The sequence below is a fragment of the Dipteris shenzhenensis genome, chromosome 11, assembly GCF_047967505.1.
Source record: "Dipteris shenzhenensis isolate YYH24624 ecotype China chromosome 11, Dip_SZ_1.0, whole genome shotgun sequence".
Classification (NCBI taxonomy): domain Eukaryota; kingdom Viridiplantae; phylum Streptophyta; class Polypodiopsida; order Gleicheniales; family Dipteridaceae; genus Dipteris; species Dipteris shenzhenensis.
This window is the reverse complement of record NC_141606.1, coordinates 16,549,306-16,575,461: the sequence shown is the minus strand read 5'-3', so window position 1 is coordinate 16,575,461 and position 26,156 is coordinate 16,549,306. Positions and strand designations below refer to the sequence as shown.

General features: G+C 43.0%; 1 protein-coding gene across 2 annotated transcripts in view; it reads right to left on the bottom strand.

The window, feature by feature from the left end:
- Positions 1–12,680, bottom strand: part of LOC147896685 (inosine-5'-monophosphate dehydrogenase-like) — a 33,377-nt gene extending 20,697 nt beyond the window's left edge. Inside the window, exons 1-4 of one of the 2 annotated variants that reach the window (XM_087381839.1) lie at positions 11,627–12,680; positions 11,257–11,436; positions 1,811–1,889; positions 1,632–1,714 (exon numbers count right to left, since the gene is read on the bottom strand). In XM_087381839.1, the coding sequence (XP_087237965.1) occupies positions 1,632–1,714; positions 1,811–1,889; positions 11,257–11,436; positions 11,627–12,643 (1,359 nt within the window). In that variant the 5' untranslated portion in view covers positions 12,644–12,680. Of the gene's footprint in view, positions 1–1,631; positions 1,890–11,256; positions 11,437–11,626 lie in introns of both variants that reach the window. The other variant, XM_087381838.1, reaches the window with a different exon arrangement.
- Positions 12,681–26,156: the final 13,476 nt, after the last annotated feature.

Genomic DNA, 26,156 nt, shown 5'->3' with positions numbered 1-26,156 from the left:
GCTATAGTAGCTCCTTCCTACATATGTAGATCAAAGAATGAGATCATAAGTGCAATCTTAGAGTTTTTAGATCGGGCTCCAAAAAGGGTATCCAGAGTGATCCATGCTTGAGGAGCAGACTGTATGTCGGAGATGTGATGAATGTAATCATCTCCAAGGCCGAGCAATATGATAGCATAGGCTTTGTCGTTCTTGGCAGTGACAACTTGCTCAGAGGGACCTTCAGGAGCAGCACAGTGAACAATGTCCCAAAGACCTTCTTTCATAAGATGGCACTTGATTTTAATCTGAAAGAGTCAAAGCTCAGTACCTTAATCCCAGGCAGAGGTAGAGGTGCAAAAAGGGCGCAGTCAAGGAGGTCGAACAGATGGCGCAGATCTCCGTGAAGATGGAGCTGGAGAAGTCGGCCTGTGCAGGTACGGAGAAGTCGGAGAAGTCGGCCTGTGCAGGTACGGATTCCGTACAGTCGTACGGACTGTACAGACAGCAGAGTACGGAGTACGGAATACGGGTAGCAGGTACGTTGATGCAGGAGCGACAGCAGGAGCGGGTGCAGGACTGCGCAGATCTGGCGTGATAGCAGGTGAGTGACAGCAGGACTGTGCAGATCTGGCGCTCAGATCTGTGGCTGAACTGCGCAGATCTGGAGCGCAGATCTGGCGCAGATCTGGAGCGCGGATCTGGCGCAGATCTGGAGCGGGAATAAACACAGATCTGGCGCACAGATCTGGAGCGCAATGGCGGGGCAGAAAGAGGGGAAAATGTGAAGAGGGAGCGCAGATCTGCAGCGGGGGAGAGATCTGAGAAGAGGCAGACTGAGGGGAGAGAAGAGGGATCAACCTAGCTCTGATACCATGTTGGAATATGGAAGCAAGAACTAGAACTAGAAACTGGAAATGAAATAACAAGACTGAAAGACAAGAAATACCTTGAGAAGAGTGTAGACAAGACACAAGCTAGAGTGATTGATTACAATGATGTGACCCATTGAATATATGGGCCAAAGTACAAGACATAAAGCAAGAGTGCTTATGGGATAATTATAGAAGTGCCACATGGCACACACTCAAGACATAAAGACTAGACTTAGACTTAGACTTAGACTTAGACAAATGTAGACTAGGAAATAGTACACTTAGTGTGCACTTATCTCCAACATTTTTAAGTACTAACCACATCTGGCTCAATCTCTGCTTGATAGTAATTATCTCATTGAGCATGCTTAATATGTATTTGATCCTGCTTGATAAATTTTGACCCAGCCTGAAAAATAATAATAATAATTACTGGTGCACAAAAAATCAGCCAAGCCAATTCCAATCAGAAGTTCCCTCGCATTTCAGACAGGCAGTTTCTAGAATTGCTGAGTATTAACTTTTTATACTCTCTTTTCACCATCCAAATAGCATTGCTGAGTCAAACTTAAGCATTATGGAAAAAAAAGACGCACTAACTTGATTCGCTCAACAATTTTTCTCTATATCACAAGCCAAATATGCTCATTTTGTCAATATGACAAGCCAAATACGCTCATTTCTACACTCTGAAGACTTCTATCGACCATGTTGGCAAATCAACAAAGAAAAATAAAAAGGGCAGGATGGGCGACGGGCAAATGGGTTGTTACATACCTCCAACTGTATACTTCCATTGGTGAGTGATTTATGAGCATCTTGTATAGACTTGACTCCAAGATCTTGAAAGCCTTGTTTCACTGCATGCATGGTGTAAGGTATTAACTTGTAGACTGACCCTTTGTCAGCTACAACACCTGAGACTCCCTGTGCAATCTTGATCCTAGACTTGTCACCTAGATACCGAGCATCGCTTCCTTTCGCCATAGCTTCCAGAGATCCCATCCCTCTATATTTCTTCAAGCGGCGTCCATCCTGTAAAACAGCTGCGATTTTGAGATATAATAAACATGATTTGCCTTAAACAAACATGGTAAATGATTCACAAAGGTAGAAGGTATATGCAACTGTTGGAGAGGTCACCGCCCCATCTGTAAGCCCCCATATGAGGAGAGCATGGGGGGGGTGAACCTAAGCACAAAAGCATGGCACCCAGGTGCTAGTGAAGGGCCTGGCAGAGGCAGCTCAAGGAGCCTTCATGGCAGGATGCAGTCACGGAAGAAGCGACCTGGATGGCAAGGGTTGCAGGCAGGATCTCGACCTGCAGCAAGCCCTGGACAAAGCGCATTGACAGCAGCAGGAACAGCAGTGCTTTGGGGCCTGGAAAGAAACTTGGCAGGCCAGCACAGCAGGCTGGAACAGGCCTCACATGGAGGCAGACAGTGGCGCAGGGCCACGTGGCAAAGAGGGGGATCAGAGGCTGGACTGGACCCTATATTTATAGGGCATCTGCCCTTGAAAGGTGAGCCAAGGGCCCTTGTATTGAGAGCCCCAAAAGGGCAGCCCACAGTCCCATAAATAGGGAGCTGTGGGTCGGTTTTGGTCGGCCAGGGGCAGGTGGCTGAACCGACCAGCAGTCGGCCCTTTCTAGGGCTGCTGGGTCGGTTGGCTGGCCAGGCTCTTGGGCCTATATAAAGAAGGCATTCAGGCCTTATTTGGATATCACTTGCAGCAGCAGATCCAGAGCAGAAAGGAGCAGCAGGCAGCCACCCTCTGGACCTACATTCAGGAAGATAGAGAGGTGCTAGCAGGGCTGCAGACTTAGCCAGGAGGCTGCCCACCTAGGCTGGTTTCCAGACAGCAAGGTGGAGAGGATCATCCTAGACGGAAAGTCTACTCACGCTCGAGGTGGAGCACGCGGATTCTAGTCTAGAGATAGCCAGCAGATAGGAGAAGGACTTTGTGGTAAGAACAGAGGACCACACCATTGGTGGGACTCTGGCTCTGTCTCTCTTGTATTGTGTCCATAGTTGTGGACGGAAATATATTACTTGGTGGTTTCTCTATCTAGTTTGGTTCATTGTCTATTGATGAGTCTGCACACCTATTGAATGCACATAAGTAAAGAAGTTTGTGATTCCACACCCACACCGCACACTGTGTGAGCTCCTGGGCATTATTTCCGCTGCATGTACCCTCTGTTGGGTCATTTCTAACATGGTATCAAAGCCCAAGTAGGAGGCTCATAGGTGTGGGAGCCTGAAGGAAGGGACCTTGCTGAAGGACGACCCTGATTCAGAAGCTCTAGGGAATCGACTTCCACGACTGGAGGATTGTGCCCTTGCGAGAAGGAGGGTGACTCACGTTCAGTCAGGTGCGTTCTGAGTTCTGGTTTACTGAATTTGAGTTTGGTTGACTTTGTTGTGTGGTATATACAGCAGAGATGTCGACAGCTACAGCCTCTTCAGCCCTGCTTTCCCTTCCTCCTCCTCCAGTTTTCTCTCTTTCACTATCCCTAACTTTGGAGAGTCTGGGAACCTGGACGGGACTAATTACCCGATCTGAGAGTGAAGATCCGGAGTCATTTAGTGGCCCGGATTGTGCTTCTTCAGCATCAACTCTACAATCTTGATATGGAAGAAGGCGATACGGTACATAGCCATTTGACGAAGGTCAAGGTGGTGCGGGATCAGCTAGCAGCAATTGGTCAGAAGACAGACTCATGCCATCTGGCCTTGATGGTACTGAGAAGACTGCCTCGGAGTTTCAAGAGCTTTGTTACGGCTGTGACAGCAGGACAAAGGACCAAACCTCTGACATTTGAGGAGTTGTGTCTATTACTGCTACAGGAGGAAGCTCGGGAGAAGCTCTACAACAAGGACAAAGATGACAAGGCGATGCTGGTGAAGGATTCCGCTGGTAAAGGAAAGGGCAAGCCTAACGGTGGCAAGTCCAATAAAGATGACTCTGACGACTAGGAGACTTCGAAGAGGAAGCACAAGAAGAAGTGTTTCTATTGTGATACGCCCGGACATTTTGCAAAGGACTGCAGAAAGAAAAAGGCGGATCTGAAAAACAAAAAGGCGGATCTGAAAAACAAACAGGAGTCTGACTCAGATTCAGAGGGAAAGGCCAAAGCTAATGTGGTAATCGAAGAATTGTTCCTGGTGACATCACCGAGTGTTACCGAGGTCAGGTATGTTGATCCAGAAATCACAGTAAAGATGTCTGACATAGAGATGTGGGTCGACGAGGAGTCACATACCTTTGTGAAGGTGAAGGACAGTATGGAGCGCTTGGTACCTTCCAGGTGTGTAGCTGTTGACACTGACACGAGGGTGGATTCCATGGAAAGCCCTGGGGTCTCATGGTCAGATGGATGCTGGATTTCAGAAGGGGACAGTACAGGATTACACAGGATCTTGGCGGGTGCCTCATTGAGGTACAGGGCTTGCTTTCAGAGCGAACATTCAGGCAGTACAACAGTCTGGTATGTATTTGATATTCTGCATTTGAGCCTTTATAGCATGCTATGGAGAGATTCTGCTCTTCATTTGTCTCAGGTGATAAGAGATTGGAAGGAATTGGCCTTCTTCGAAGGAAGAAGGGGAAGTATTGGTGCTTCTTCAAATCTCGGACGCAGATTGCTAGAAGGTGGTGGACAAAGAGTACTGAGGCCAGAAGAGTACCTGCTTGAGAACTCAGCGAGAGTTCATGGTCCAGGTTAACTGGAAATATTCATTGGTTGCAGACCTTGCCAAAGGAAGGACGGGTTGAAACAGACACTCAGAGCATGGTGCCTGGAAGACTCCAGGTTGTTCACTCATTATGAGGGGGACGACTGGAAGATCGTGACGACTGGGTTGCTCAAGTTCAAAGGCGGGAATGTGACTGAAGGTGGTACCAGGAGGTGCTACCAGAGATGGACCTGTGTACCAGGATGGTGTGCGGAAGCGGAACCGGACCTGGTGAAGCAGGAGCCACTGGATGAAATGCCAGGAAAAGATTTCGACACCAAAAGGTACCAGAGGACTACGACCAGGGAGTTACTAGAGCATTTTCATTGACGTGTTGGCATTGGGCTGAGATGTGTCGGTGAGAGGGGGTGTTGGAGAGGTCACCGCCCCATCTGTAAGCCCCCATATGAGGAGAGCATGGGGGGGGTGAACCTAAGCACAAAAGCATGGCACCCAGGTGCTAGTGAAGGGCCTGGCAGAGGCAGCTCAAGGAGCCTTCATGGCAGGATGCAGTCACGGAAGAAGCGACCTGGATGGCAAGGGTTGCAGGCAGGATCTCGACCTGCAGCAAGCCCTGGACAAGGCGCATTGACAGCAGCAGGAACAGCAGTGCTTTGGGGCCTGGAAAGAAACTTGGCAGGCCAGCACAGCAGGCTGGAACAGGCCTCACATGGAGGCAGACAGTGGCGCAGGGCCACGTGGCAAAGAGGGGGATCAGAGGCTGGACTGGACCCTATATTTATAGGGCATCTGCCCTTGAAAGGTGGGCCAAGGGCCCTTGTATTGAGAGCCCCAAAAGGGCAGCCCACAGTCCCATAAATAGGAAGCTGTGGGTCGGTTTTGGTCAGCCAGGGGCAGGTGGCTGAACCGACCAGCAGTCGGCCCTTTCTAGGGCTGCTGGGTCGGTTGGCTGGAAAGGCTCTTGGGCCTATATAAAGAAGGCATTCAGGCCTTATTTGGATATCACTTGCAGCAGCAGATCCAGAGCAGAAAGGAGCAGCAGGCAGCCACCCTCTGGACCTACATTCAGGAAGATAGAGAGGTGCTAGCAGGGCTGCAGACTTAGCCAGGCGGCTGCCCACCTAGGCTGGTTTCCAGACAGCAAGGTGGAGAGGATCATCCTAGACGGAAAGTCTACTCACGCTCGAGGTGGAGCACGCGGATTCTAGTCTAGAGATAGCCAGCAGATAGGAGAAGGACTTTGTGGTAAGAACAGAGGACCACACCATTGGTGGGACTCTGGATCTGTCTCTCTTGTATTGTGTCCATAGTTGTGGACGGAAATATATTACTTGGTGGTTTCTCTATCTAGTTTGGTTCATTGTCTATTGATGAGTCTCCACACCTATTGAATGCACATAAGTAAAGAAGTTTGTGATTCCACACCCACACCGCACACTGGGGAGCTCCTGGGCATTATTTCCGCTGCGTGTACCCTCTGTTGGGTCATTTCTAACAGCAACTGTAACGTGTTTCAATTTCATCAGCCCAGTCAACTATTGCCTAACAGATCATCCTTGATTTTAATTAGATGCAGCGCCACGCTTCACATGCATCAGCTTGGATAGTTTATATCCACGCCAAATGTACAAGCTTCACATGGGAGAGCACAAAATCAACATGCTGAGTTCCAACGTGTCTTGAGAGCAAATTTAAAGAACTGATGTCCTATAACTCAAGCTTATGTCTGACAACACAACAAAGTACAGTCGTAGGTGTTGAACTCACCTCCCAACCAAGGGATGTCCTTGGCTCTCTAGGCCTCACAAGGAGATCCAAGCTAATGGTGACCAATGCCTAGGTCCCAAATGATGAGTTTGGGTCTCTGCTTATGCCCCACCTCCTCAATCTTAAGCACTCACGATACCTTACATCATTGGCTGCCAAGGAATCATTTGGTTGTTTTGGTGGTGGTGATTGGTTGGGGGTTGGGGATGTCTTTTTTTTTGGGAGATGTGTGCACCAAGCTATTTAAATTCAGGACATTTTCAATTTCATAAAAGCCCAAGCACTAATTGCCTGACAGATCATCCTTGATGTTAATTAGCTGCAGTAGCACCCTTCACACTCATAGCTTGGATAGTTTATATGCTCGGTAGGTAATTGTTGTCATGTAACTTAACATCTCAAGTGAATATCTGAAGATACAACAACGTACAGTCGTAAGTGTTGAAGTCACCTCCCCAACCATAGGTCTCAATACATTGGACCACCCCCCAGCTAAAGCTCTGGACTCACCTAAGCCTAGTTCCCGTACAATAAGCCATGGCGTCCTGTACCACTAGAAACACTCCCCAAGCGATGTCCTCGGCATAGACTAGCTCTGATATCCAAGCAGAGATTAAAGAACACGAAGCTAGATGTGATAATGCGCTGAAGATTAGAATAGGGGGGCTCCCAAAAGATTGGTACAAAGAGGAGGATACATATAGTGAAATATTGACAAAGATCAAATCAAGTTTGCCCAACATCGAATGGGTGAATGATGATGAGCAGGATGATGACGACTCCAGGCCAGCTTCTATTTTGCACTATAGCGGTCATGCAATCCTTACACTGAAGTCAAAAGATATGCGGATCAAGCTTCTTCGACAATCTTACAAGCTGAAGGGCCCCAAAGTATGGATAGCAGAGGAGCTTACACAAAATCAACTCAAGATTAAGGCAACTGAATTAGCTAAAGTCAGGGCTGCCAGAAAGGATGGAAAATGGGCAGTTTACCGTGAAGGGGTAGCACTAATCAGAGATTTTAAATCAAAACCAAAAGACTCTCAGTCTTAAACTGATGTATGGCTGTTTACTCTCCAGAATATCATGTAGGTACTCTAAATAATTGGGGTTGCTTTTTGCACTCTTTGGGAGCTGCCATGTGCCCTCCCTAAAGCAGATGTATTAGAGGGTTTCTTGCTGTCCCATAGACCTTTTGGTCTCCAGTGGACGTTAATAGACTTTCTTTCTTTCTTTCTTTCTCTAGGCCTCACAAGGAGATCCAAGCTAATGGTGATCAATGCCTAGGTCCCAAACAATGAGTCTAGGTCTGCTTATTTAGCCCCTCCCTTTATGGCTATAATTAGCCTAATCTTAAATGAAGTGCTAACCTCCCTACAATGCCTACTAAATTTGTCCTTGGTTGATTCTAAGCCGACCCTTGACCCTTAGAAGTTTCCTTACTGTAATGAAGGTGGGAAAAGGGCTACTTTAGTGGCCCTTCAAGCGGGAAATGTGGAGGGACTATATTAGTCTCCATCCGCCATGCGTTGTACACTTTACACTTTTTAATGTGACATCTAATCCTATCTACTCCCTCCTCCTTCCTCCGCATTGCAGCCTACTCTCTCTCTCTCTCTCTCTCTCTCTCTCTCTCTCTCTCTATATATATATATATATATCCCCTTCCCACCTCTTCTCCCCTCTCCAACCTCTTCCTCTATCTACTCCCTCCTCCTTCCTCCTCCTTGCAGCCTACTCTCTCTCTCTTTCTCTCTCTCTCTCTCTCTCTCTCTCTCTCTCCTTCCTCTCTCTCTCCCTGAACCCTTCTCCTTGCTTCCCTCCCTTCCTCTCTCTCCGGCACCATTGCTTCCCCTCTTTTCACTTTCATCCTTGACCTTTGTTGGAAAGGTCACCTCCCCATCTGTAAGCCCCCAATGAGGAGAGTGTGGGGGAGGGAGACCTAGGGCAGGATGTGCCCCAAAAGAAGAGAGGCGGGTACCTGGCTGATCTGCAGGAGCATAAGGCGGAGCAGAGGACAGCAGTAAAGACCCAAGAGAAGAGACCACGGATGACGTCAGCAACAGTACGGAATAGTACAGAGCTGAGGCGCACACGTGGCAGATCAGGAGCACAGGGTAAACAGGCGCTGACATGGCAGGTCAGGAGCGCAGGTGTACGGGGCTGCATGGGGCCTGGTAGAGCAGCAAATGGGGCTGCCAGTTGGCAGTGGCATGCCTTATATAGGCTGGGCCCCTGCCTTGATTGCACCAAAAGCCCTAAAAGTGTGGGCCATAAAGGCCTAGTTTTGAGAGCCCTTAAAGGGCTGGTTGGGCTGAGCCAACCAGGTCGGTTGGGCCAGCCAACCTGGTCTGTCCAGTCGGCCCAGATTGGGACAGACTGGTCGGATTTTTGACAGGCCCCTAGGCCTATAAAAGGAGGGCCTCCAGCCCTCATTCATTATCCAACAGATCAGCAAAAGCAGGAGCAGACAGGAGCAGCCAGGAGCCACTCCCTTGGGCCTCACACTCGGGGTGAAGGAGAGTTGAAGGTGAGCTGCTGCAGACTGAGTTCCTAGAGGCTGGACCTTGGCTGTCTTCTAGGGCAGCAAGGTGTTGTGATCACATTCTCTGGAGCAGCCCTCTGACAGCAGACAGGAGCAACAAGAACGCAAGCCTTGGGCCTATACACAGGAGGTGAAGGTGACCCTGAAGGAGCTGCAGACTGAGCTTGAGTGGCAGCCCACCTAGGCTGGTTTCCAGACAGCAAGGTGGAGAGGATCGTTCTGGACGGAAAGTCTATAGACGCTCGAGGTGGAGCACGCGGACTGGAGTCTAGAGATAGCCGGCAGATAGGAGAAGGACCTTGTGGTTAGATCAGAGGACCACACCATTGGTGGTACTCTGGATCTATCTCTTTTGTATTGTGTCCATAGTTTTGGACGGAAATATATATTTTCGTGGTTTCTCTATCTGGCTGGTTCATTGTCTATTGATGAGTCTGCACACCTATTTTATGCACATAAGTAAAGAAGTTTGTGATTCCACATCCCACACACACACTGTGTGAGCTCCTGGGCATTACTATAAGTCTTCTGCTGCGTGTACCCTCTGTTGGGTATTTTCTAACAACCTTCCCACAACGTAAGGCAGCACTATTCGTGAGAGGAAAGCTTTGAGCATTGCTCCATCGTCAACGACGCAGAGGTTTCAACATTGCTGGCTGCTAATAAATTGCAATTAGTGTGCATTTCAGTCAGATTTCATCCGAAATGAAAAGGATAACACTTTCCCTCAACAAATTTAACTCTTCCAGCTCAGTATTTGCCAAGACCCGCAACATCTTGTACATTCTTCCACTATTGTGCTCAGTCACATTCTCCCTTAAATTTTTCAGTTTCGATTTTTCATTTTTCATTCCAGAAAATTCAAAACGTTTTATAATGCACCTTCTACTTTAACAGTGCAACTTAAGAGGGGGTGATGACAATGATGTGAATCGCACCATATACTAAGGTCTATAGAGGACCCTAAAATAAGACATGGGGAAACCTTCACCCTAACCCTAACGAATAAGATGTACATATTCTTATTCTTCTTTCATTTACAATCTAGTGTATAGTTAGCCTGTGCACTCCTCTCTCTCGTCCTTCACTTCAAATTATAAGACTGCCACAATGATGGCCTGTTGATTGCAATATACTTGATGCTTTAGTCTGCTCAAACTTGCTGAAACTAATGCGCAATAGTGCTGCTGAACTAACTGTTTGATGGAGCTGCTAGACTAGGCTGCTCTGAACCAGCTTTGCATCATGAATGAGGAGGGTTAAGTCTCCTTCCTTAGGCCTGTCACATCTCTGTATTTAGGACTGTCCCAGACTTTCACACACATGGCGACTTCGCATCGGGCTGTTAACAGCTTTCATTACAAGACTACAGTTTTATGGCAACCAGAGTGTTCTTGCAAAGCAATAATATAGTTCTGTAATTCGTCTCCACAGAGACTCTTCTCTAAAGCTACTCTCCAAGTCAGAATTTGCAGCTGTCATCTGCTGCAATGGTTCGGGTGGGTACATCATGGGAAAGTGAGGACCATGCAAACATGGCATGACAAAGATACAGGAGAGTCTTGTTGCTTTTCTAATTGGAAACAAGGGTTCAACAACTAATTTCCTTTGACAAGTTCTGTTGTTAAAGACCTGCTGCTTACGTTCTAAATACCTGCAGACAAACAACTAATGGGTTTGATCTGATTCAAGCTACAGGGCGTTTTCATCCTGCGACCCCACGAAGGCCTCCAGCAAAGCGTGATCATCGTCCCACAATCTTGCCATGATCGAATAGGTTGCTGTCGATTATATCTTAGCTCAGTTGATACAACACGATATCATGCTCAGGCCAATTGCTTCTCAAGGATAGGCGAGCACTCAACTATTTGCAACTCGCAACAAACTTTGGAGACAGCCAGTGTTCCCCTCTAGCATTAAGCCTGCATTGGAAACCTTCCACTGAACTATTAGCAATTTACAACAAACTTTTTGAGACAGCCGGTGTCCCCCTGTGGCATCAAGCATGTATTAGAAACCCTCTACTTGAAAAAGCAAGGGTAATGTGTACCATTCTATAACACTCTCGGAGCTTTACCCCATAAGGTTTTCAATGACCACTATCACAGTTCTAAGCATCACAACTGCTCTATAATTATCTCCTTGCTAGAAACCTAAATGACTTACACCTAACATTTTCAACAACTATTCTCATCAATCTTGCCATCACAAAAGTTCTACAGCTGCTCTGCATCTGTGTGCTATAACAAAAATGTATAATCTATGAGTTTCTATGCAAACTCGCTGTATAAGTATTTACACGCACAGAGATACAAGTATAAATTCTTATATATACAGCTTATACAAGTAGAAGCACTTGAAAGGAGAAAAATGAGAGAGATCCGATAAAGACCTGATAAAAGTAATCACCAGGAGCCTCTGCAGTCCCAGCGAGAAAACTCCCCATCATAACAGTAGAAGCACCCAAAACAAGAGCCTTGACAATATGCCCTGAGTTCGCAATACCACCATCAGCAATTATAGGTACATCCATTTCGTTCGCTACAGACGCCGTTTTGTATACTGCCGTTGCCTGGCAATAGCAGATAAATCTTCAGATGCATGCAAGGCTACGAGGAACTGGCACAGGAAACTATGAAACACACTGGAGAAGGACCTATATTGATCGGCAATCCCAACAAATTCTACTACATTTCTGCTATTAAGATGGTTTGGCCAGTAGATTCATCTGATACAGGATGGGGGAAACACACTAGACTTACTTGGCCTCTTCCCACGGCACAAACCTCCTGGGTGGTGCATATGGAACCTGATCCCATGCCCACTCGCAGTGCGTCGGCCCCTGCCTCTATCAAATGACGAGCTTGATAGCTAGTCACAACATTTCCAGCCACAACATCCAAGTCTGGATAGGCTCTTTTAGAGAATGCCAGCATTTCCTTTTGATATCGAGAATCGCCTTGTGAGCTGTCTAAAACAACCACATTAACGCCTGCTTCCGTGAGCAGTTGCAACCTATCCTTATCACTTTCTCTAGTCCCGATAGCAGCGCCCACAAGAAGTTTTCCGTCTGGTCCTAGAGAAGGTACGCCTGAAGGAGGAAACTCTCTCTGCTTTGACAAATCTGTTCTGCACAATAGCTCGACAAGGTGTCCTTTCTCAGAAACGACAGGCAAAAGGCTTTTCTTACTGCGTATCAACGTCTCCGAGGCCTCGCTAAAGCTACATCCTGCCGGTGCAGTAATGAGTTCGGTGGTCATCACCTCTCGGAGCTCCGTTTGCCGATCATTTAAGAAGTCAATGTCACGACTGGTAACAATCCCGAGCAATCTCGATCCGGGGCTTCCATCTTCCGTGACAAGGACAGAAGAAAAACCTCGGCTCTGTTTCAAGAGGTCGACGTCTCTCACAGTATCGCAAGGACGGAGACAAGCGGGATCATGGACGAATCCGACGCGCTGGTTCTTCGCCTTGGCAACGAGCGCAGCCTGATCGGGGGCAGGGAGGTTGTAGTGGATGAAACCGATACCACCGACGGCGGCCATAGCGACGGCCATGGAGGATTCAGTGACGGTGTCCATGGGGGAAGAGACGCAGGGGGTACGCAATCGGATACGGCGGGTGAGGCGAGAGCTGAGGTCGACGGAATCGACAGGGAAGTCGATGAAGCCAGGGAGGAAGATAGCATCGTCGTAAGTGTAGGAGAAACCTTGAAGGAACAATTGGGAGGCAGGGAAGCCATCAGAAGGGAAGCAGAGTTCACCGTTGGAAGACGCCATAGCCAGCGCTCGGAGAGAGTGAAGATGAAGAAGCTTTGTGCATTGCTTATATAATGAGAATGTATGTATATTTATTTATTTATTTATTTATTTATTTAATGAGAATATATATATATATATATATATATATATATATATATATGTGAGAGAGAGAGAGAGTATTCTTTCGAGTTCCTCATCCTCATCATTTCTCCAAAGCAAGTTTTAGACACATTGCCACACTACGACAACATCATGCGTTTCTATAGAGGAGGCCCTCTTACCTAGCCAGGTTCGGCTGACTCCCGGCTCGGGGTGGGGGCCGGCGGTCCCCTACCCCTAGCCGCACCTCGTTAGGTACGTGGTGCCTTCTCTGTAGAAACTCATCATGTTGAATACTACATACCTCGGACCGGCGGCCCCCTGTCCCTAGCCGCACCTCGTTAGGTACACGGTGCCTTCTCTGTAAAAACTCATGATGTTGAATACTACATGGAAAAGGGCCTCTTTCCCACATGGCAAAACTTCCAAAATGTCTTGTGCTAGCTCCTCCCTCCTCTCCTCCTCCTGGAGCTCATGAGCTCGCTCCCGACCCCCCGTTGCCTGCGGCGTAGGCCACAATCGCCTCTATGGGTGCACCTCATCGCTTCCCCATTCGAATTCCCTTCGAAAAAAACCACAGTCACGTGTGTGTCGGTATGCCATCACTTCCCGCATTTTGGTTCCCTCCAAAACACCCACTACCAGTGTGTGACTCCTCGCATTCGATTCCCTCTCGAACCCCCTGCTACCTCCTCCTTCACCACCATATTCTCTCGCCCTCACCTTCATCCTATTACCCCTCCAACTCACAAGATGGTCTTTCGAGTCATTGAGAGAACTCTCTCTCTCTCTCTCTCTCTCTCTCTCTCTCTCTCTCTCTCTCTCTCTCTCTCTCTCTCTCTCTCTCTCCCTCCCCTGTACCACAAGTTCTTGTCAAGGATCCCCATTAACACTTGGCCCTACCCACAACCAAAAATCTCACTTAAGTCCTCCACACCAATTTGGAATATAAATTTGGGTATCTCTTTCCAAAGATTCTCTTTGATAAGTGTAAATGATTACTACTAATGGCGTGGAGATTGCTTCTAAGGATATGGAGGAATATAAATTTGAGAATCTCTTGCCAATTTGAGGAGTGTATACATCAAAGCAAGAGGCATACACTCTTCACTAACCAATTGCAAATTAGTATTGAGGATATGCCATACTATATATTTGAGCATCTCTTCCCATATAATACGCACCAAAGGCTCCCTTCTTATAGGGAGAGCAAAAAAATGTAGTAATGTTTATCCTTCAATACTTGTATATTAGTTTTTAGGATGAGGTGGAATTATAAATTTTTTCAAAGAGTCCAAATTAAACACAACAACATCTTTCCATGTTTGGGTGGTTGCACAACCAAAAGTCATGTGATTATATAGTGAGAAGACATAGAAGATAGCACATCCATCTAATACCCAACTAGTTAGCATGCATCTTAGCACACCTAAAGCACTCATATCAAAGGGAATGATCTAACATACCATTGAGTCACCCGTGTTAGCTTTAAGAGCAACCTCCCATGCTTAGTAAAATGCTCCATTGTTCAACAAGTTATCCCATACATTTTTTTAAAATTGAATTATAGCTTGGATATCCTTGTGGCATAAGATTGTTATACATTGTCATATGCATTCTATATTGTTCCATTGGTATAGATTTGTGACCTTCTTTCCTATATAGCCAATGACAACCTCCCTTTCCAAGTTATTACTAGTGCCATGAACAAGGGGTAATCTAACATGATTTGCTATACAAGCTCCAATACATCCTACCATTGGTAGACCTTTCCCTATGTAGTCAATGACAACCTCCCTTTCCAAGTTAATATTAGTGTCATGAACAAGGGGTAATCCAATATGAATTTGCTATGCAAGCTCCAATACATCCTCCAATATGACATAGGTAATGAAGACATGCTACCTTCAATGTTTTAAAACAATAATAATAATTTAAATCAAGCCTGAGTTTATGGAGACCTGTTACCGCCAATCTTACTTCCTCTACACACACAAACCAACACATGTAAAGCATGCACCAATGAATCTAATTACACCAACATTTATGGGCACATAACATATACACATGTGCACCACCAAGGACCTTTAGGCACCACTTGACTAATATACATGTTTTTGTAAGCATGTAAAACATATGCACATGCATGCATGTATGCTCACAAACATTTGTAGGCATGTAAAATGTACACACGTCTATGCATGCATGGTAGAAGCCATCATTTATAGGCATGTGAAATACACACACATGCATGCATACTCACAAACACACTAAGACTAAATTTGTATACAATTATGCATGCATGCTAGAAGCGATCATTTCACTTACATAATCTGCATTCATGCATGCTCTATCATGAGAGCGAAGATTCATAAGTATAGATATTTCATCGAGGATACCCTTGTGTGCACATCTCACATAAGAGTAACTTTGTATGGTCCTCGTGTGCCAAGGTTTGATAAAGAAATGTGCAAGATTGCAATAAGAAATTGCAATACAGATTGTGATAGAGTGGCAATAGCACACAAATAAAGAGAGTTAAATTTTAACATAAGCAATCAATTGCTTTCAATCACACTAGTGGACTAGATACTTGTATCTTTCAACACTAAAAAAGCATATCGCAAAGCAAAATCCAAGAGCATTTGTTGGACTTTATGATAAATTTTAGTTGTGAATGGTTTGGGATCCACCTCCACATTACAAAGTGTGATTCACATTACAAAGTGTGGATGGTTTGGGCGTCACATTACAAAGTGTGATTCGTAAAGTAGGGCATGATCTATGAACCAAATATGGCAAGTTCATCTATTGACATTTGAATAAATAGGCCTAATAGAGCAAAATGATAGATGATTTAGGCTCCACCTCAATGCTATAAGGTGTAGAGATGGTAAAGGGGTATGGTTAGGGAGCACATGGAATGCACAACCATTTAGTGCATGTCTGTACATGATGCCTACCAAACTGTATGTGTACATGTGCACATCTACACATACATGTGTGCCTTTGCATACATGTGTGCATGTGCATGTGCACATGTGTGTGTGCAAGTGCGTGTACATGTGCAAGTTGGTGTGTTGGTGCATGTGCATGTGCACGTGCATGTGTGTGTGTGCGCACGTGCGCCGCATGTGTTCTTATGCATGCATGTGCGCATGCACTTGTGTGTGTGTGTGTGTGTTTACCTATTCCAATTAAAGTGTGGCAATCTTTGTTGGAAGGGGACCACACTTTCCCAATAGCTTTCACTTATGTTGGGAGCTTTTGCATCCTTAGAACCTCATCAACTACATAATTTTAGCAAATTGAATATTTGAAGACAGAGGAAGAACATTAACTTTTGATAACAGCTTGCAAAAAGTAATAATTATGATTACGAATTGCAAACAACCACCAACCATGGACTAAAAGTTCTACCAATTCTTCAAAAGGAAGAGAAAGAGGGAGAAAAGAATAGGTTAGCACAATACCCAACAGTTATGGAATCTTTCTCTTGAGTCAACTAGCATAAAAGTATTTTTAAGAAGAAAACCCCAGTATGGGTCTCACAAGTCACTAATTCTGAATGCTCCACTTGCATGAAGATTCCATTAAGAAGTGTGTCAAAGGGAGATAAGAAAGCCACTTGCATGAAGATTCCATTAAGAACTGTGTCAAAGAGATAAAATAAATTCAATAGAGAACAATATAAGAAAGAGAAATGTTGTCATAAGCAAACATGTCCTCTCAACCACATTATTTGATCACTTATAGATTTTCACGTGCATCAAAAAGTGGAAAGGATGACACCCCACCCCATGTAAAGCAAGTTTGAGGAGCATTTTTGGACTTTAGGAAACATCATAAAGTGGGTGGTTTGGGCTCCACCTCCGCCTTACAAAGTACAACTAGTGATCGAATATGGACCTTTGAGCACTCAAGGTGCCACTCCTATATACACACATTCATATACTTATGTGTGTTTGGATGGAGGGATAAGAGAAAGATAAGGGGGTGGGGGGAGGGAGAAGGGTCGTGTTTTGTGTGGCGGTGGTGGTAGTGGTAGGGTAGCAATGGATAGTTGAGTAATAGTGGTAGTGGTAGTGGTAGTGGTAGTGGTAGATAGTTTGGCATTTATCTCCATATATGCTTGTTTAGATACTGAGGGAGCATAGGCTAGCATGTAGAGTGGCACAACCATGTGCATGCATGCACATGCAATGCGTGAGAGAAATTGATTGATTGGCTTTGTATGCATGCATGTGTAACACATGTGTATATGTGTGTACATGTGTGCATTTGTGCATGTGTGCATGTGTGAGTGTGCACATGCACGAGTGTGTGCGCACACAGACACACACATGTGCATGTGTGCATGTGCAAGTGTGTGTATGCACATACGTGTGCGCAAAGGCATAAGCACCAAACACGCTCACATAAGGCAGATACACATGGAAGCGTGAATCAATAACTCGGGAGCAAATGGCAACCACCAAAGACAAACTCAAAATTGCCAACACAACAATATTTTTCCAAGTTACCCCAACTAGGCACACTTAAGAACTAGCATAAATATGTAAAAAATAATGTTACAAATAGCAAACAAACCAAACACAAGGGTAGCAACTAAAGCTCCCCAACCATTCTAACCCAAAGACATCAATATCAAACACAACCTTTGCCACAGCAATTTCACAATCAAACAAAGACACATACAATTTATTTGTATTTAAACCATGACAATAATACTTTTTAAAACTAAACAATAAGGAGGCCTTCCTCATTTTGAGTAAGAAATGTACAAGATCTTAGTTGTACCTTGATTTTGAGGTGAAAGGGTATGTTGTTACTATTTTTTGAGAAGTATCTTGATACTTTTATGGCTTTTTTTCTTTAAGCATCACTAATGTTAAGCATATCTTTAATATACATATTTATGTATTTTTAAACAAAAGAAGATTTGGCAATGCATATTTGGGATGCATGTCATTTGCACTCAATACTACATGTATATAATAACATTCTTACAAAACTTATACGTAAAAATGATATCCAAGTCCAAAGTAAGCAATTATTTTCTTTATAACGTGGAAGAAATGCATTATAGTACCATATGAGAATGGTTTTGCAGCACAAAAGTCATAATTGAACAAAAATAGATATATACCTTGTATTGAAGTCCATATCTACATTATCCATCATGTGGATATTATTCATCTTTAAGCATTGAAGTCCATATCTACATTATCCATCATGTGGATATTATTTACCTTTAAGCATTGAGTACTATGTAGCTTTCCTATTTTATAATGCAATCTTTGGAATTGATTGGATAGCATTTTGGTGTAAATTTAGTCCGAGCAAACCTATCACCACTATAAATGACATAGGTGTTAGAATAATACATTGAGTAAGATAGGAATAAGCACTCTAAATTGTTATCATACCACCCTCAATTGTTATACTCTCACATTTTAAAGCACATTAAGAAGCAAATCGAATATCTTGCTCATATATATTTGTTCCCTTTTTTTGAAGGCGGTATGGATCTCATATGATGTATGCAATATTCAAAGTGTGTCATACACATAATTCCTAATTTATCCTTTTTATGGAAGTGTGGAATCAAAATAAAGTATCTATGGGTCAAGTATATTATCATACCCCATTTTCATGGCTAAGAGATGAAATATGTTCACTATGAGTGTAAGGCTAGATGAAACACATATGTAAGAGGTTATTTCTTCATTCTACCACCTTGAAAGTTTAATGTAGAGTACTCAGTAACCGAGTTGACAAGATTGTGTGTTTTGTTTGGATTAAAACATACTTGCTTCATATCAACTATTTGAAAATGTACCACCTGGAATGTAAATGAAATATAACTCCACTTTTTCTCCTTTTAAAGCAGACTCCATTGCTACATGGCAAATCTCGAAACCACAATGGAGTACTAGTGTTAGACATCTATTTTGAGTGTTTTATTGTGTGTGCATTCATGCATTGTGCATGTGCATGCAGTGAGTGTGTGTGGGGGTGCATCTGCCTATGTGTGTGTGTGTGTGTGCATGCACGCGTTTGCATGTGCATGTGCTTGTGAGTGTGCATGCAAGCACATACATGTGTATCAACTTCACTTGGATAAGTAATGTGTGCATGCATGCGCGCACATGCGTGTGTGTGTGTGTGTGTGTGTGTGTACATGTGTACATGTGCACGTGCACCTAGACATAATCCACTCCTAGGAACAAGTGGTTCTTTTGCTCTATTGGTATTCTAGAGAAATACATGTGGGAATGATAGCCATAAATTATCCACTCAACTAAGTGTGAAATAGACAAAAACTTTGCACAAAAAGGGGGTTACAACAGCAATTACAACAAAATTTTGATAGCTTAAAAGGGGTTGATATGAACAAGTGAAAAATATACAAATGATTACCTTTTCAACAACACTCCAATGTTAAGGTCTATTACCTACATCCCTCTAAGCACAAAGTTATGTTCGAACATAAGCTCCTTATACCTTGGGATTGGAGGTATGATTAACCATGATTGCTTGTTATCGCAATAGTGAGTATATAAAGGTAGTATGCTGAAAGATCTAGAACAATGTATTCTTGAAAAAAGAGGGAAGTAATAGTCTAGTAGAGAAAGCTACTCATATAAGATTTATGTAAGCCTCCAAGGCTTTGGCCTAGTGGTTTGAGTGTTGGGCTTCCAACCCTTGTGTCATGGGTTCAAGTCTTGGAGATTGGGGCATGGAGTCCTAGCTTGTGGTTGGGTGCGTGTGTGTGGTGTGTGTGAGTGCCATAGCTATGGACCCATTGTCCCCACCGATCCATAGCGGAGTTTCCCTCGATATGACCATAGGTGCATGAAGCGTGGTGTGGGTGTGTTCCAAAAAGAAGAAGAAAAAAGATGTAATTGAGGGATATCCTTTAAAACATGCTAGCTGTTGGAGCTCAAGGATTACAATATTTGTTGTGCACACATAAAACATAAAGATCCTCACATGAAATGATAACAATAGTAAATTAAAAATCGAGATGGAGATTGCATATTGCACCCAAAATGCAACCAGAACATGAATAGACCTGTTGCTACTCACCACTACTATGTTTGTCATAGCTTACAAGACAACTTCAAGCTTAAAGCCTAGCACAAGGCAACAACTATAGACAGCCACACACTATCTACACACCTATATGAAAGCTGAGGTCACCACCTAGGAAATACAAGATATGTTGTGAAACACACGTAGTAAGTTTCAATGGTAGGAACTTCCCCTCTCCGCAACTCTTTGTGCATCTGCTTTTAATGGAGAAAGGCTTGTGGGGTGTAGTCTTTGGATCTGAGAAGAAGCCCACCAACAACTAGAGATTGGAGAAGATGGAAGCATGGGATTTGAAGGATGAGAAGGCCTTGTATCTTCTCGAATGAGTACTTGAGGTGGATTTCTTCCACTATGTCGACATCTCAAAGATAGTAGCACAAAACTAGAGCATGCTCGAAATACTCTTTGGCTTCAAAGTATGTAATTCCAAGAATGCTCAAACAAGAGCTTTTGGCTCTTCAAATGGGTGAAGGCTAGTCTTTGGTGACACATTTGAATCACATGCAAGCAATTGTAAGACTTGAAATTCGAGTAGATGATAAGGATGCTAAAGCAATCCTATTAACGAGTCTTTCATCAAAGTACAACGAGCTAGTCACTATCCTAAGGGTAAACATTGACTCCTTGAATTTCCATGATGTTGTTGCAATGTTATTGAGGAAAAGAGAGTGGAAATGAGTTTTGCAGGCACAGAAGAGCAAGCATTTGCAATCAAAGGTAAAAAGAAAGTTTGAGACACTGGGAATAAGGCTATGCCAGCATGCCGTTATTATGGGCGAGGACACGATGAAAGGAGATACTTTAAGAAAGATTTTTTATGGATAGAACCAAGAATGATAAGGATGTGGCGAGTAGCTCCAAAGCTTGTTTGATTGAAGAAGGTGGAGATGTTCAGTTTGCAGGACTGAGGATGAACCACCAAGCTACTTGAGTTCATCATTTTGGTTTGTTGATGGCAACAGTCTTTTAGATTTGGTTTTCATTGTTCTTACAACCCCTACTCAATTTGTGGGAGAGATTGTTGGAATAGCTACTAGGTGTGATAAACTTCATAGGTGATGGTTAAAACCTTGACATGTGTCCATATTGCATGCAAAAAAGAGTGTGGCTCCATATACATTGGTGAATCAGTGTCCTAGATACCTTTCCATCTTTTGGTGAGTTCGTGGACTCCATGAGAGTTGGAGGGACAGCCTTGGGAGGAGGCAAAGGATATCATCATGCTGGGTGATGTGATTTGATTGGCAAGTTGCAAACGGTGGTCATGGACCTACTGAGCTCTCTTCTGGTGCTAGTAGAGGTAGTGTCAAGTCCTTCTATAAAGCTTCTCTTCTACACGGAGTGAACATGCTGGTGAATTGTGTGGCATGTGTCGCCTTTGCTCCGGAATGGCTAGTTTTTTGCAGAAAACCTATATGATGTGTTGAGGAGTCATCTTAACATCATGTGTTGAAAACCCTAACCCATAGAGTTCTAAAAGGCATAAGGGTTGAAAACCCTAACCCTAACCCTAACCCTAACCCTAAAGGGGTTTGCATATATTCATTCTTTTCAACCAATACTAGTGTATAGGTACTCATTTGTGGTATGCTCTCTAGCTGTGCGCTCTCTCCTCATCTCCACTCTTCTCCTCTCCTCTCCCCATATTTGTTCATGTTATCAGAGCTCCCTTGCCTTCTACTAAGGCATTGAGATTCTAGTGTGAGAGAGATTGAGATTGAGAGTTGTTCATTCCATTTTCTCTTCCGTTGTTCATTCCATGAAAGATTTCCATTCATTTCTTAAGTAATCTTTGTGCGGATTTCTATTTGATTCCTTGTGTGAGAGAGAGTCTTATACTCTCTTTGGAGCTATTCTATTGAGGGAGAGATTCAATTTATCCAGTCTGAGAGTTTGAGTGAGAGTGAATAGAGAGAGTCTTTGATTGAGAGCGCAATGGTTGTCTTTGAGAGAGTAAGAGAGAGTTTCTTTCTACTCTAATAGGAGTCAAGAGAGTTTCTAAAGAGTTTGTATAGTCCTATCCTTTAGCAAAGCATCATAACTCAATGATAGCCTGTGCACAAGGAGAACACAACACTTGCATCTATAGCTATAACTAACAACACAAGCAGCCGACCACCTACTACTGCGACGCAGTAGCCCGTGACTGTTACACAATGACCCTGTAATCTACTACACAAATGGCCTTGTGAGATGAAGCAAGCGGCAACAAGTCTAATAACATGCATCCAAAGACAAGGCAAGGAAGAATGAAATCTTTAGATTTTGATGGAATCTTTGGAGATTTTGTCAAAACTTATCTCATACCCCGTGGACAACTCTAACCCACAGTACCACTTTTCCATGTGTTATGCCAGCCACATCATCCAAAGCCACATAGGCAAGCCATGTTATTAGGTAGCCAAATCAACATATTAGCCATGTGGCACATTGTGTACCATGTCAGTAGTCTAATCAACTACCACATCAGCATAGCCACATCATCACTACCACGTCAGCAACAGCAGTGACTCAATAGTCCCACATCATCAACCATGTGGATAGGCCACTTGACCTACCACATGGCACATAGCCCCTCAATAGGCATAGTGGCCTCTCCACAGGCACAGTTGGCACCTTCCATGTGTACCTAGTTGTTGCCACATCACATAATGCTCCACAGGCACACCTGTTGTCAAGCACAGTTCTTCATTGACATCACCATTTTGCCCCTCCACATAGATCAAGTCATATCTTTTGATCTAGGAGAATTTGAGGGTGCTCCAAAAAGGAAAATTGATCAATTTATTATGCTCTACCTACTCGTCACATCATGCATACCTTTTGGCACTTGTAACACACACTTTTTAGCCTTGACATCAAATCCACTTCTTGCATATGTTTAAGCCTCTACATCGATGCATTTAACTGTGCACCTAAAAGGAACAAAAGAAAAATAAATTATTTGTTTCCTTTCATTACTTGATGGCTAGTATTTAATGGAGATTAGTTATGCATAGAGGAGCCAACTCTAAAGGAGCCAATCAAAGCCATGCCCAAAATTTTTTGACTAGTTCCTGCTCGAAGTTAGTCCCTATGCTCATCACATCATCACATGTCCTAAAACTTGATCTTCCACAGTTCAATGAGTAGACTTTTTAGAGGTCTTAGCAAATTGTTTAGTGGGCAAATTGCACATAATTTGATTTTATACTTTCATTTTATAAAGCCTTATTGGCTATTTTCTTGCATTTGTGCACATTATTTGAGCCTTGTAAAGCCTCTTGGATATTATCAGCATCTTTTGCAACATAACCTTGTAACAAATTTGATATATATTCTATCTTCACCGATAGATCAGATTGTAGTTGATTTAGATAGTGTTTTTCACAGACACCTTGAGTATATTTTGCATCATATCTACCACTAGCAACCTTAATTTAAAGGCATCTTCTAAGTTAGACAACTCCAAGTATGCCACATGAAAATACCAAATGGAGAGCATTCTTGTACTTCAAGACGAATGGGAGTATGTAGATGGGTTTACACCTAGACCATCTAGTCCACTAGCATCAACTCCCACAAGGGTCTACACCTACACCAATAGTGTGGACACACCTGCAGTAGATCATGTCATTGCCTGAGCACAAAAGTAATGGGACAAGAAAGACAAATATGCATATCATCTGATTAAGCAAAATGTGCAAGATGTTATGCTTGGGCAGCTTAACATAGTGAAGACATCGAAAGAAGCATGGGATATGTTCATAGCTCTTTATGAGTCCAAGAACACATCCAAGATTTTCACACTGAGAAACCAGATCAATGAGAGTTTAGCAATGAAACTAGTCATGCTTATGTACTCAGGATCAAGGATTACAACATTGAACTTGCAATAGCATGAGAGACTATGAATCCCACAGAGATGGTTTAAGTCATCTTGAATGGACTAGGAGAGGGATATGAGAATCTAGTCCACAGTATTGTCATTCAAAGGCAAAATCAAACATTGGAAGAATTACGGTCAATGTTACTTGGTGAAGAACTCAGGACTCAAGCCATTCATGCATGTAGAGGTCATTCTAATGATCAAGCATTCATAGCCTTAGACAGAGGTAGAGCCAGAGGTAGAGCATGGCAGAGGTAGAGGTAAAGCATCTCAGAGAAGTGGTCATCATCATCAAAATCCACATCTACACCAACATCAGCATCCCAGAGGAAATCATTCCAATTGATGGAGATTTCAAGAAAGAGGGAATATATCCACCAATGTGTCAAGCATTCTATTACAACTACTGTCATAAGTTTGGACGCTATGAAAGATATTGTTGCAAGAAGTAGTACGACTAAGGAGGTCAATCTAGTAGCAATAGAGGTAATTTCTGAGGAAGAGGAAATCACCATGGTGGACATTTGAGTCAGTCATTATGCCAATGAGCCAAACACACTATATCTTGCAAGTGAGGATATGCAAAAAACTAACACAATGTATCTTGTAAGTGAGGATATGCGAAAGACTAACACAATGTACATTGGCATTAATTCTAATTTCAAAGGGGAATGTAGCTACCAAGTTGATCAAATAGATTCAGATCCTTGGTACATCAACAGTGGTGCTTCTTCTCACACAACAAAGCATCAGGAATGGTTCACAGACATGGAACCATTAAAAGGAACAAAGAATGTTATCTACACGGTAGAATACACTGAATCCAATTCAAGGGAAAGGCATTGTTCCTATGAACAATTTCATTAGTATGAAAGGATTGGTGAAAGATGTACTCTATGTTCCAAAGCTCAGTTTGGACCTCTTGTTAGTTGCGCAACTAACATAACACAACCATCGAGTCATCTTTGATGGGATGAATGCGCTATTAGAGATAAATCTAGAGGATATTAGCTAGTAGGAAAAGCAGTCAAGGAAGGATTCATACCCAGGATGCTACCTTGAATACCAGACTTGCATGCCATGTTAGCTCAACCACAACTGATGCCACTTTTCGCAATATGGCACAAGAAATATGGCCATGTCAATTTTAAAAGTTTCATGCAATCGAGAAATCAATGTAACACCAATGAAGAATAATTGATTTGCTTTTTGATGACATTCATAGAAAAAAGCAATAGAATGGTTTGATGATCAATATTGTATTGTTCATTTCAAAAGTTATCTAGGACTCAGAGGTCAATTTTTGAAAAGTTCCAACATGTGATGCTCAAACACAACAAGGTGAAGCACCGAAGAGGGGAGAAGATGTGATGCTCAAACTGAACAAGTTGAAGTAGCACCTAGAGGAACAATTTCCATTGGAAGGAAAAGACGAAAGGCTCACAACACCTTGAAGCAAAATTCAAGAGCATATTTAACATTATCAAAGCCAAAAGGCTCAGACCCTAAAGCAAAATTCAAGAGCATACTATGGATTTTTTTAAATGTATGGTTCCATAACCATACCTTTACCACCTTGCAAGGTTTAAAGATACCTTACACATAAAATTCATATGCAATGGGTCAAGGTTTTTATAACACAAATTGAAACAAGCATCTTTAACACTATTTTGGAAGTGATATAGGAATAAAACTATCCTTTTGATGTTTTGACAAAAAATTCACAACTTGATCTAGATATATTTTTTGAGGATTTCCTCTCTTGAGCTTAAGGTAGACTCATAATACTATTTTTAAAAATATATAAGGAACATAGAAAAAGCATCACACATGATAGTGCCCACAAATGTATAATAGCATAGTTTTTCACCCAACAAGATTCAAAATAGGTTGCACATCATAGCTTGCTTGTATAGTTTTGAAGTTCCATAAGTGTTCTACATATAAGTAATGTTTTTTTTGTATCATTCATTCATGACTAGAGCCACTTTATAACTATAATGTAGACCTTTGTAGGTTCCCCTTAGTCCTTGTATCTTGAAATTAGCATAAATTACAACATAAGCAACAATCAAGATAACTTCTGAATTTCACGTTATATATGATATTAGGTCCCCTAAAGACCCTCAGTTTAGAGCTTGATAGACATGCCAAAGAACGTGCAAAAGGCCAAATTTTTCCTAACTATCAACATTTAGAAAATTCAATTTTGAGTCCATAAAGCATAGTAAGTATGATTATCTAACTCCAAAAACAATCCAAACATATGCATTATAGTTATTATTAGACTATGGGACTTAAAGGCTATGAAAAAACTCATTCTAGTCATGAAGTATGACCACTTTATCTAAAAGTTGTGAAAATAGCTTGGAATTTCGGTGACAGCTCAAACTTAAAGTCATAGGTATGTGTTCTAATCCATAATAATTCCAAGTTTTTTTCACCACATAATCTAAGATGATTAAT